The 13,297-nt window shown below is 45.0% G+C and overlaps 1 protein-coding gene across 1 annotated transcript; it reads left to right on the plus strand.

The window, feature by feature from the left end:
• The first annotated feature begins 11,109 nt into the window (after nt 1-11,109).
• pdyn (prodynorphin) lies at nt 11,110-12,869 on the plus strand. Its single transcript, XM_069660718.1, has 3 exons — nt 11,110-11,192; nt 11,570-11,706; nt 12,131-12,869. The coding sequence occupies exons 2-3, from the start codon at nt 11,584-11,586 to the stop codon at nt 12,689-12,691; spliced, it is 684 nt and encodes a 227-aa protein (XP_069516819.1). The 5' UTR covers nt 11,110-11,192; nt 11,570-11,583; the 3' UTR covers nt 12,692-12,869.
• Nucleotides 12,870-13,297: the final 428 nt, after the last annotated feature.

A 13,297-nucleotide genomic window follows, 5' to 3' on the forward strand; every position in this document is an offset into this window, starting at 1 on the left:
AACCCGTACACAACACAGGTACTGTAGACGTGGACCACTCATGTCAGAGTTATATTTATCTCCTGTGTTTTGTTGCTTCTTAAACCTTCTTGTTCAGGCTTGAGGCTCATGATGAAGCCTCTCATGGTCTCATATCCACAAGAGTCCGGTCTCATCAGCTCCCTGCAGGTATAGTTGATGATTCTTCCCGCTGCAGGTCTTCCTCACATAAGCAAAGAGTGCAAATAGAAAGATGTGTCCGGTGTTATTAGCTCAATGTTTCGTATTTGATCCGGGCAAGAAATCTATTAAGAGCAACACATTTATTTACAGATGTGAAACTAATCGTTAGCCATCGGCTGCTTCTGCACAAAAATAACTGAGGCCATGAGCTCAGGATTTGGCCGCCGCCATGTTGGTTTTCTAGAGCCAGAAGTGACCAAATTTGGACGTGAGGGTGGAGCTGGAGAGGAGACGCAGACGCAGACGCCAATTTATCAGACCTGTCAACGCTCTTGATTTGGGCGGGGGTCTCCCTCATTTTAACCCCTCTCCCGCTTTACTCCAAATGTGTAATTTGTCCTGATTATCTCCCTACTTCACATTGATACCAACCAAACGGGTGTTCCCCAACCTCTATGTGGGATATCTGCCAGAAGGCCTGACAACCCAACTGAAGGCAGCGGCAAGCATGCGCAAACCACGCATGTGTATGTGTCACTCCTCACTGCGGCAGCTCGCGACCTCTCTCCCGCTCAGCTTGCTGCTGAAAACGTCTGAAACGAGAAGAAGAAGAAAAAAATATGCCTCCAAATGTTACCCCCCTTGATGTGAGACATTCCCCTTTATTGCCGCTCGCCGCATTGATACATACCATACATTTAGTAAGCTGTGTAGAACGGACTTTTGGTTTTTGTTAACACGTTATGTTAGCAAGCATGCTAACTGTGCCAAGCACAAGCAAAACATTGAGGCACAGAGGGGACCCTGCTGCACTGCCACGTTTGTTGTGCCTATCTGTTTATTTCATGTATTAATCTGTGGTTTAGGGTTATATCTTGACAGAGTTGTTGGGTATAGGCCGATTTTCCGATCTCCCTCTTGTTCACATCCTAATGTTGGCAGGTGTGAGTTATCAAAGCTCACCAGTCTGTGCCTGACGCTGATCCATTAGCCTGTGAATGAGCTAGTTTAACTTTGTGTTTCACACAGAGGAGATTGTTTTTGTGGTGGTGACTGGCTGCAGGTGTTTATCCACTTAAAATAACCGGTCTTCTCATCACTACGGGGAAAAGCCAACAACTCCTTCTACTTCTTGGGCGCCCAGAAAGTTCCATAAATCCCACAGAGAGAGAGACAGCCCCAAAACACAAACACCACAGAGAGGTAACCTTCGGTAACTGTGCGGCTGTGTTGGTGTCTTGCAGACAACCAGCAGTGTCCACAATCAATCATTTAAATTAGGTTTCTTTAACTTGCATCATTTATGCATCCACAATCTGGTGCATCGCTCTCTCTTCATTAAACAAGGTGAATATAAAAGGAATATGAAATGTGTTAACTTGGAAATAATGAATGTCACATCAACTAAACAGGATCATTTCAAAGGCTCCTTCAGATGAAGCCGACAAATCCGTCCTCCTTTACCCGGGCCTCGAAGGATCCATCGGGTGCATCCTTCGGGGCCTCTACATACCCCAAAAATCATTGTGCGCCAATTCAAACAAGATGGCGGACTCTTAAACGGCCGAGGAGGACACTTTAAATGTAAACATTTTAGGTTTCTACTCAATCGAATAGCTGAGATACAAATATTAGAGATAACAAAAGGGGCCTTGAAACCTCAAATTATCTTCAAAGTAAGATTCAATTACGTGACGTTAGCTAGTTAGCCCGCTAGCTAAGGGCGGGAACAGTTGGTGACCAACACAAGAAAGTAAACGACGTCTCATTTCGGTTCGGCCTTAGCGTCTACACAGGCCCTGAATTGAGACAGAGCAAGGTCGTCACAGGTCTGAGGGCGGGGCTTTGTAATGTTGTGGGAGGGGCTCCATCAGGTGTAGCAGGTGTGCAGTTGGAAATGTTTAACCTAACATTACAAATTATGGTATTATATCATTTTATTTCATACAGATGAAACACGATGTAACAGTTGATCAGTGAGCACAACAGATCTTAGTGTGTTCTTTAACTGTGTAGAGACAGGCTAGCTGTTTCCCCCTGCTCCCAGTCTGTATGCTAAGCTAGGCTAACAACATTCAACTCCAGCTTTATATTAAACATTCAGACTGAGATCTGTGATTGTTTTGAATTTAAATGATCAAACTCCTCTTCCTTCCATGTTTTCATTATAATATTATTTTCTTTTCAAGAAGTAACAAAAGAAACGATGTAAACAGACGGAATGAAACACAGCATGCTGCTGTCATGTATTAAACATGCTCCATCTGAGAGTCACCGATCCCCAAGCGCATAATTACAGTGTGGCCATAAAACGTGTTTCTAATAACATCCCAGTGGAACAGTTTGTACGCTCCGTGTTTTAAATCAGATTAATACGAGCAGAGTCGATGATTTAGGACTGCGCCCTCGATCACTGCAGGTTTTTTCTGTTTGTACAGTTTGTGTGAGGAGGAAGTATTTTGTCTAAGATGTGGATGTTTTCGTGGTTATTTCTGTTCCACCCTGCATGTAGATCTTCGTCCTGCAGGCCACGTCTGATTCATGCTTCGTTCGTCACAAGAAAATCTAATTCATTAGTTTTTCAATCTTCAACCACTGAGATGAATAACAGGAGGTGGGAAACAGGAGATGTAATCTAAGTTATGTTTACGTACGTGGTTTAAATCAGAGGAAATTATCGTGCAGCTAGAGTTTTGTTAAAGCCACTTCCTGGTAAACTGAAAGCATGATGTCGTGTTTTTATCGTTTGTTGTTTCCGATCCAAACAGAAAACAAACTTTACATAAACGTCGTAACTAAAAGAAAACACGTGATCATTTTTAAACTGGAATAAGTCCAAAGATTGTAAAAGTCAAATGTAGCTGAGTATTTCACTTTTATTTACAAAAAGAAAACATTGTCCGTGCACTTAAGATTCACATCTTAAACTTGCAGCGCACAAGACAAGAAAACTAAAGTAGTGTTTGCTTCTGTTGTGAACCTGATTCACACTTGTGAGTCAACAACATATGAGACGTAGTCAGGAGGAGCCAGTAAATCCATGCAGCCGTCGCCTTCGTCACACAGTGTTTCAAACGTTACTCTGAGAGTCAGATGATGAAGTGATGCAAAGAAAGGAGGAGGGGCACAAAGAGAATCCCTCTCAGGTTGCTTAGGAACCTTTTGGCAAAGTGACAGAGGCTCATTAAGGATGAGATAACGTGATGCTCCAACACTTACCGCTGCAGATCGGACACACTCGTCATGAATAACACACAACAGAGCTTCTTCATCACAATCAACAATAAAGAACAAATTTTATGTCAGCAAACACAACAGCTGCCTTCCAATCGAGACTTACAGTTATTCAAAGACAAGGGAAACCAGTGTCACTTAGCATCAGCTGCTTCATTAATTCAGCACCATCACTGACTCATTCATCAGCAGTGCAGCTACCAGTTGACTACTTAACAGCCAATTATATCTGTGCAGGTTTACAGTGCAGCCTCCTGACCCTGTGACTGTCACTCTGCTGATACCTGCCAACATCTACTGCTGCAGAAGCTCCCTCAACCTCCCCCGTACGTGTTCTGACAGCAGCAATGTTGATGAAAGTAGCGATAAGTTAAAAGCCGAGTCCTCATGCTGCCTGGATGTTAGAGCGCAAAGTGGATGAAAGACATCCAGAGTCGATGATTGGCTACAAACAGACCAAGAGCGGCCATGTTTGACTTTTCCTGCTCTCTACTACCACAGCGACCTTCTTTAAAGTGTCACAGATGTTGGCAGAAAGGTAAGGTGAAACTTCAACTCATCATTATAAAACTGAAAGAGATGATGGGAAGAAGGCCGCCTGTGTTTGGGCTGAGGTGAGTTGAAATCCAAGTGAAGAGCACGGACTGGGAATACTGACGTCAGGGAATAAGATGCAAGGCGACAAATTGGCAAGCAGGCAGGCAACAGGAAGCAAACACAAGCAGGCGTCAAAGTAATTTAAGAGCTATAAGTGTGCCCTTCCACAAACTGGGAGTGTTAAAACGATCCAGCAGAGATAAGCCCATCCACATCTCTGAACTCACAGACTTGCAGACTGTGAGGTGCGTTCCTCTGTGGTCCCTCGACTGTCCAACCATCAAACTGTAAAGTGCATAAAAGCTCTAGTGGAGGCTTTTAAAGATAATTATTTTGTTTTGGTCATTTTGCATTTATTAAATAGGACAGCTAAAGAGAGGCAGGAAACATGGGGAGCAGAGAGTGGGGGATGACATGTAGAAAGGGCCGAGGGCTGGAGTCGAGCCTGTGGCTGCTGTGTATATGTAGCCTGTAGCCTCTGTATATGGGGCGCCTGCTCTACACACTGAGCTAAACAAGCGTCCCTGTAATGCAGACTTTTCAACCCAGCATGTCTGCAGACTCGCCTGTGAAACTTGCCCTGAGTAGTAAAACTGGTAAAGTGTAAAATGTGGTTGTCCCGCTCCACACTGAACATAATTAGAGCAAGCATGGACAGTGACGGGAAGGAAATCACAAGGAAGCTTATCTGTTAGTGACATCATCGCGCCTCTGGCTGTTTTATAGAATTGTTTGTAATTATAGGGAACGTCTTGTAGAATTTTCCATCATGGCCTTCGTGGCTTTTGGTTAATAACTAACCTCACCCTAAAGCCCCTCAAAAACCCGCTAACTCTGGGCTTTTTTGCTTAGTGAGAAAGGTTACAATCGGGATTCAGACCCGGGTAATTATCGCCTCGGCTCCGATCAGCATTGATTGGAACACAAAACCCACGTCGACACGTTGATCTCCGCCCCCTTTGTGGCGCGATTCAGTGCTCGGTCAGTAACTTCTGCAACTCAGCTCAGCTACAAATTCCGCCCCGTCTCCGTCCGAGCAGCGCGCGAACATCGTTCCAGATTTGTCGGTGCCGAGTTTGATAAACAGACTGAATGAGTAACAGATACAATAAAGACCTAACCAACGTAACATCTTCACTGGTTACTAACCCTGTCTCCGGCACGTTTGTGATGCTGCAGAAAAGAGACCGACAGGAGGATACTCCACTGACAATGGGAAAAAAGACAATCGGCATTTATTAGCGGATCTTCCCGGGTCTGTAAACCTGCGTCAGGAGAGAGATCCTAAAGGAATCCTTGCTGACGGTTTTGACAGTTTGTCTTTATCCAAATTTGTATCTTTTTCCATGGTTTGCACTTATATAGCCCTCATCGACCTGTCAGCTGTAGTTTGGTCATAGGAAGCGTTTTCAAACAGCAGAACGAGAGAGAACTGTCTCCGCCTCCTCTCTTTACAGTCCAACCACTGACGGGTGATGAGTTTTGACTCAACGGCCAGTTAGTAACGGATACATGATGCACACACACATACAGCACATTGCACTTTGACATTTTTATATTTTTATAATCTTACTATATTTATGTGTTTTTTTGTGTGACAAAAACAGATTGTGAATCTAAGGCCGGAGACATTCTTACTTTTTAATCTTGCGCAACCGTTTGCTTCATGACTTCACGACTGATGACGGTGGACAGAACACACCATCAGCACCGTCCCCGCTCCGTCTCTCCAACATGTTCCCCCGTGCACGGACGTAACGGTCCCGGACTTGTTTAGTTTTGCAGGTTTCCACGTCGACTTCTAAAAGTGAACTTATCTGTCTGCAGCTGTTTGACAGGTGTGTTCGTCTCTGTGCAGTGGCAACGACACATCGTACAGATGTGGATCATGTGGACTTGGTCTATCAGCTCGTCTGCGATTGTTGTCCCTGCTGCTGTGTCGACCCTGTCACATCCCCTCTGCCTCTACACTGCCCCTACTGTCCATGTGCAGACTGCATCTTGCGTCCATGTAGCATTAATGAGGATATGCACAGTCGACGCAGAGGACACCCAGGGCAGCCATCAGGCGCACATGAACACGTAGTTAAAAGCAAGAATATCTCTGGCTTAATGCCAAAGAATTCTGATAAAGCTGCAGCCTTTCATCAGAGGCCATTGGCTCAATCAACTCATCTGGCAACAACTAGTTACTCTAATGTAAAAACACTGGTTAGAGCAGCTTTAAGGAGCAGCTAGATTCCACATTTTGGTTGGAAAACATCAGAACTTGCCCTCCAACCCGCGGACCTATCTCAAAATGTACTTTTCCTAAAAAGCAGCTCAATTACGACGTGACTTTAACAGCTCATAGTTTAAGAACATTTTCATCCAGTCACGGCAGAAATGAAGTCATTCGAAATGTGGCGTAGCTCTTAAACCGCGGATGAGAGTGTAATCATTCACCCTTGCATGCAAACTTTACATGTAGATGGTATTCAAGAGCTCGTAATAAAGAACAGCTTCGTTCTCCCACCAGTCTTTAGCAGGTGGAAAACAAGCAAACAAAGAGAAGCCAGGGTGGAAACCATAGCAACTATTATGTTTGACACACTTAAGTCCATTACAGATGCCTGAGAGAGACTTTGTGGGTTTGTCTGTTATTGTACAGAAGACTGCATTCAGTGTCAATACTAAAGACCGTTATGTATCCACGGGCCTGGACACGTTTCGTCACATCACGCACAATCGGGCCTGTAAGACGTCCAAGCAGAACTTCCTGGCTTTCGACCTTGAGAAGCAAAGAGAGTCAAACAGCGACAGAAAAGAACAGAAACTCCTCCGTGACCACTTCAGGCGGCTTCTTTCTGCCTGTCAGGAAACATTTTGTGATTACATTTCCAAAGAACTCATTTAAAGCTTCGAAAAGTGAAACTAAAACTGACCACTGGCTCCACACGTGTTTGTGTCTGCTCGTCAAAACTGGATGTCCTTGAGAGATCGTCCTCTCATCAAGAAGAACCAAAATAGAAGTAACAAAGACGTGACTCAACCTTAACCAGAGCAACGTCGCATTATTAACTACAGAAGAAATCAAAGATGGATGTCGTCCAAATTTAACAAAGGAAGAGAACAGCTGCTACCTTTGCACCGAGGGCTAAAATAAAGCCTCCATATACATCCCGGGATAACAATGCATTGGGACATCCAAAACATAGCCTGTATAAAAAGATGGCCGACATGACAGCTCCCTAAAAGTGAAGCCAAACCCTCTCTGTCGCCCCCTGCTGAATGGCTGCAGTATAGCTCACAAAGCCCGCCTCCTCCATGTTAACAGATGGGACATGAGTCAAACTACAAAATCAAAAAACACGTCAAAATACATTTTTCTGTCATTATAGTTAGTTCTTATCATGCTGATTTATGTTTAAGTGTTCCAAGTTTACTTTTAATTAGTTATTTGATGCTATAGAAAGGGGGTGTGGCCTCATGATTGACAGCTCTGTTGACAAATGGGGCTCCTGCAGCGTTCTGTTCCCGAGTAGCAGAGTAGAGGAGGAACGGCGAGAGGAGACGTAACTAACACTAACACTACAGTCATTGAACTTTCCATCAGCGTGAATATCTGCTTCAGACCGACACGAGAAGCTGTTCTGCTGCAGACTGAGCCCACCTGAGGGCTCCAACACGCCAAGGACACCTGAGGGCTCCAACACGCCAAGGACACAAGGTAAAGGTGTGTGTCGGGTAGAGGAAGGGGCGGGACGTCATCACGGCGGCTCCACCAGCCGATCTCTGCTGCACACACTCTGGATCAAAATTACGTCCCAGGCACAAGCCGGCAGCGCCCGCTTCGGGGGTATGTTGGCTTCTCTTTGTTCTCGCGAGGAGCTGGAGCCTTGTCGTCCGTCTTTATGATCCAAACCTAATTTCACTGGCTCAGGACCAAAGAGTTTAAAGGACTCACAGACTCCTTGTGCCCTGTGGCTCTAGTGTGTGAATAACAGTCAGGCTGTGAGTGTTTATCAGATGCACTTTAATCGTAGCAGGTGTTAGACCCCTGTGTATTACAGAGCAGCACCTTCTGAGCACTACTAAGTGATGTAAGAAGAGTGAAAAGACACACTGTGCACTTGTTGACTCTTCCAGTGTGTTGCACACTGCTGCTTCATTCAGTGTCCTGCCCAAGGTTTCTCCTCCTCTAAATCAGATAAGACGACGCACAGCGTGACCTTGGTCAGCGCAGGAGCTTCTGAAGGCTTCAACCTTGAAATGAGACGAGGCTCAATCCTCGTGTGTGAATAATTTCAGCGGGTCCTTCTAATGTACAGTACAGAGCACTCTCCGACGCACCTGCTGCTTATCTCACACACAAAGCAACCTGAAGGTGTTTACGACCACGAGGGCCTCGTGAATGACACACAGTAGGTGTCGATCTGCTCAGCGGCGGGGGAGGAATACACACACCGCGCTAAGCTTGAAGAAGTCGTCATTGTTCCCTCTGACATGTGTCCCGGATCAGTGACATGCAGGCTGGAAGGTTGTTGTTGTGTTTACCTTGACGTTAGCTGATGGGTCCTACACATTATTGCATTAGGAAACGTATCCTGCTGATTTCAACAACAAAGAAACAACAACATGAGATGTAAGAGCAACACACACTGAAGAACTTTAGACTCTGCTGGTTGCATCTTCGCTGAACGATTGGTTTGGTCTGAGCGCTGAATAAAATCATGCTTCAGCCGAGAGGGAAATGTGCTTCATCTTCAGTGTTTGTTAAACCATCAGAGGTGGTCCAAATCTCCTGTCCAGCAGCACGAGATCAGGGAAGCCTGAAACTTTGTCCAACTCTCCGATAACAAACAATCTGACAATCGCACACATTTAAACAGCCGTCGGTCAGGTCTGCTGAGGTATGAAAGTGGCAGGGTGTCAACTTCTCTTTCAATCCTCGAGTGTGGCCTGTTGGAGCAGGTAGAAACACCTCTGTCTGTAAAGTGATCATCTGGAAGATTTTCATGTCAATAAATGTCTGTAAGTCTCTATCTATCTCTGAATGAGGTAACACATGGTGACTGAGCCTATGGACTACTGATGGAAGCCTTTGCATTTGCAGTATATAGTATTATTACAGACTGGGTGTCTGTGGCGGCGCCCAGTTAGTGACGCGTTTTCCATCAGCCAGCAGTGGTTGGTCTGCCAGAGAGGGTAGGCGGAGCTAAGCGGCTGCTTTTCCGCTCTCTGCAAGTGTTGCGAGTAAACAGTAATCTACTATGGCTGAACAAACAAAGAAAAGATGGATGACTACAGATACAACTTCAACAAGAAGTGAAAATCCAAAGAAGAAGAAACAAACTCGACGCTCAGATGAAGCAAACAGTCTGAAAAGAAAAGCGACCGTCAGCCAGGAAAATCAAGAGTTACAACCGGAGCTGACCGTGGACGTGTGGTTAAATTGGGAAGTGTCCTCCTGGAATTTATTATCCCCAAAGGTGCCGGCAAAGAGAATGAAACTGAAATCTTTGAGATTAGACCTTTAAATTTGATACAACACAAAGCCTTTAAGCTAAGCTAACACTGAGGTGACATGGTCTTCAGTTTATCTTTCATAATTGGCATCAACAATCGAATTTTAATCCATTTTAAATTGTATTTATGTTTGCTTTGGATGCAAATTTGAAATCATTAAATGGGAATGTTTGGTTACAGGAGGCAAAAGGTTCTAAGACACATGGACATGCAGGTAATTCAGAATCCTGACAAGAAAAAGCTTTTTAAACTGCAGATTTCTCCACGCAGAAAACAAATTACCTCCCAAACTCCAAAACAGAGCGCACCAAACACGTCTGGGCGCCGGTTTAGCTCAGCGGTAAAATTGTGCATCCAACATACAGACGCTACGGCGGCCCCGAGTTCGAGTCCCGCACTTGCTTGTCATCCCCCCCCCTCTCTCTCTCTTCCCCTGTTTCGTACACTATCCACTGTCCTCTATAAAAGACCAAAAAAAAAACACAACTCAGATCTGTATCCATTTCCTTCAACAATCTGCATCCACATAGTAAGAAAGTATTTGTGCGAGTACAAGCAAAAAAAACACGTTAAGATTGGGTGTGTCGGATGTGTAACGTCATGTTGAATATCTAGCTGTACCTTGAACAGAGGAGGAGAGGGTGGGGACGACACACCGCGGGGGGCCGAGGGGGGGACTCGAACCCGGGGTCGCTGCATCAAGGACTGTAGCCTCTTCATGTGGGCGATTTGACCGCTGAGCTACTCCAGCGCCCCCTGTGTTCTTCTAAAGTGTAAAACCTGAACATAAACTTAGTGGAGCATTAAGCAACGAAAGACAGATATTTCCCTATAGGAGCTGGTGGAGACCAAAGACAGAGCTAAAAGAGGCTGACACTCTGGTGCTACGGAGGCCACAACATGTCTTATTACTGCTTTAGAAATGGACAAAACTTTAAACTCTGATTCAGCTGTGAAAGGTTTATAATGAACACTTTTTCTTTTAGCAGTTTTCCAGATCCAGATTTAAGGAAGGAGTTGTTTCTTTGGCTCTAATGTCCGATGTTAGAATCTGTCCTTGTTGTTATGGCTTCACTAAGTTAAAGTGAAAATTACCAAACCCTTAGCGATGCTCAATTCAACTCAGAGTAAAGGCTTAACAGGAATTAACGTTTTGGAGGATGTTTGCTAAAGCATCAAAGTACAATCGATTAAACATTTGGACCAGCAAATGCATCATGTCCATGTTTGGATCAGTGTCTTCTTTTATGTTCTCCTGCAGGTCAGACTTTGTTTGTGTCTCACTAAAGAAGAGAAAACTGTTTGTATATTGATGTCAGTGTGATGTACAGCCCAGGGTTTGATCCAGGCCCCCAGAGACGCAATGATGATGATGATGTGCTGATGGGACGAACTGCGCTGCTGCTGCCGCTGCTGCTTCACCTTCTCTGTGTGGGCGTTGTTAAAAACTCCTGAAGCGGGGAGGCGGTGGTTTGATTATTTACGCAGAATATTTCCCTCCCATTGGTCCCTCGCTGAAGCTGCTCTGATGCGCTGCGGTGACACGTCCAAGTCTCCGGCGATAAAAAGAAAGACGACGCGCCGCGCAGGAGGAACACAAGTGTTGGAGGGAGGACAGCGAGTGAACATTAGATGGTGGATGCGCTTCTGCGACACTTTACACGGCTGGAAGTATCTGTCCAACTCCTGAGGTAATAAATCAACACTTTAGACTTCATAGTCTTTTTTAACGTTTAGACCAAAGGTAGTTTTTCTCTGCTTTACAGTTTCAAGAAAGAGAGAGGTGCTTTTTGTAAGTGATGGAAGAAAGACTTGGAAGCAGCGCGCCATTACGCACTGCGCACAGGTCTCAGTGATCTGTTTTTAAAGACAATTTAACGAGTTATTATAAAAGAAGACTACATTAAGAAGAATGTTAAGTTAATTCCATCAGCACAGTTTGAGTTATTTAATTAATTTCTAGTCTTAAAAATGCAGCTAGACTCGCTCAGGACTCTCCAACACTGCTTTTCTTTTCTTTGTTTTTAATACTATTTGTTTGTTTCCCTGTGTGTTTGGTGTGTGCCAGGGATCTGGTGAAGAATGGAGTGGTATGTCCTGGTGCTGATGTTGAGCTTGCCGCCCTCCATCCACGCAGATTGCTCTTCACAGTGTCAGAAATGCGCGCAGCAGATCCTCAGCTCCGACGCCGCCTTCAGCAGCCTGGTAAGAGACAACAGAGCTGGGCGGAGTGTTTGATGGCCTTTGTGTTTATTATTAACTTAAAATTACGCAGGAGAAATCTTATTTGGAAATGAGTTTACTTTATTCTATAATTCTGACATTAATTCTCCAAATTCTGGGGTTAAAGGTACCAGACATGTCAGGCTGAAGAGCGAGGTAACGGGCTGCATCCACAGGTGGTTTGTGTAAAAACCGTCACGCTTTGGAGCGCAGATTGAGTGATTTTAGATGATAATTAAAGGAATGTTAAATGTTATGTCTAAACCCTCTGAAATACATTCATCAGACAGAAAAGGTGTCAAGATGACTTTTTGTAGTACGCACCTCACTGTGTTTACCTGTTTCGTATTCGTGCCTGGATGTCGGTTGTTCTCACACTCTTCCTCTCTCTGTGTGTGTCCTGCAGTCGTGCAGCGCGGAGTGTGAGGGGCAGCTGGAGAGCTGCGGCCGGGCTCCGGCGCTGGCAGACTTCAGCCAGGACGAGGCTGCGGCGGAAGAGGAGAGCCAGCAGGCGGACCTGGTCAAACGCTACGGAGGCTTCATCAAGAGGATCGACAAGAACAAGAACAAAATCTTCAGCTCCCCGTGGCGCGAAAATTACATCGTGAAGGCCGGAGCGCTGCCCAAGAAATACGAGGACTTGTTGAAAAGGCTGGAGGAGAGAGACGCGCTGGAGGACGCAGACGAAGCTGCGGAGGATCAGATGCTCCACAATTACGTGAAACGTTACGGCGGCTTTTTACGCAAATTCGGCCCCAAGTCAAAGAGGAGTAACTCCGAGGAGCAGGAGAGCCAGGAGCCCGAGGAGCTGCAGAAGCGCTACGGAGGCTTCATGAGGAGGGTCCGGCCAAAGTTGAACAACCTGAAGTGGGACAAGCGGTACGGAGGCTTTCTGCGCCGACACTTCAAAATCTCCGTGCGCTCAGCGGAGGAGCCGTATTACTCCTATGATGACGTGAGCCTATAGACGAACCTGCGCGAGGAGAAAAACTAAAAGAACTGATGCAGGTTCACTTCCGATGCCGCCATTTATCCAAATAGTATCATATGCCTGCCTCCTGCTTATACTCGGCTGCCTTCTGTGTAACAACCTCCATCTCTGTGTTATTGGCATCAACGTCTGTCACTCAATAAAGGATGCTTGTTTAATAAAACCATAATTAAACTAATGTTCGTATTTGTTCAGAGAAAGACGTAAAGGCGACTTAATTCAGCCAATGTGCGTTTCTGTTCCACCGTGCCAAACTTCATTCAGAATTTTGGCTATTTTATATTTTGTTACTTATCGAACTTTAGATACATTCTAACTGATACTTCGACCAATGAAAGGCTTGTGAATAAAAGCGTTATTTTCAGTTACATACAGGTATTAAACTTTGGTTAATTTGGTGCCAAATTTATCCTGATAAACGAAAAATCTTCATAACTTTTAATTGCATATTATCTGATAATGTTTGAGGTTATGTTGGGAAAAAACTGAATTCATAGAAATCCGACTGGGATTTGGTTGACCTTTCCTGCCACACCACCGAAACCAGAATACGAAGGTTTAAAACACGATTTCATCATTTCA

Source organism: Semicossyphus pulcher, unplaced genomic scaffold (genome assembly GCF_022749685.1).
Source record: "Semicossyphus pulcher isolate SPU_LCO1_2020_fin unplaced genomic scaffold, fSemPul1.0.p SCAF_13, whole genome shotgun sequence".
NCBI classification, from domain to species: domain Eukaryota; kingdom Metazoa; phylum Chordata; class Actinopteri; order Labriformes; family Labridae; genus Semicossyphus; species Semicossyphus pulcher.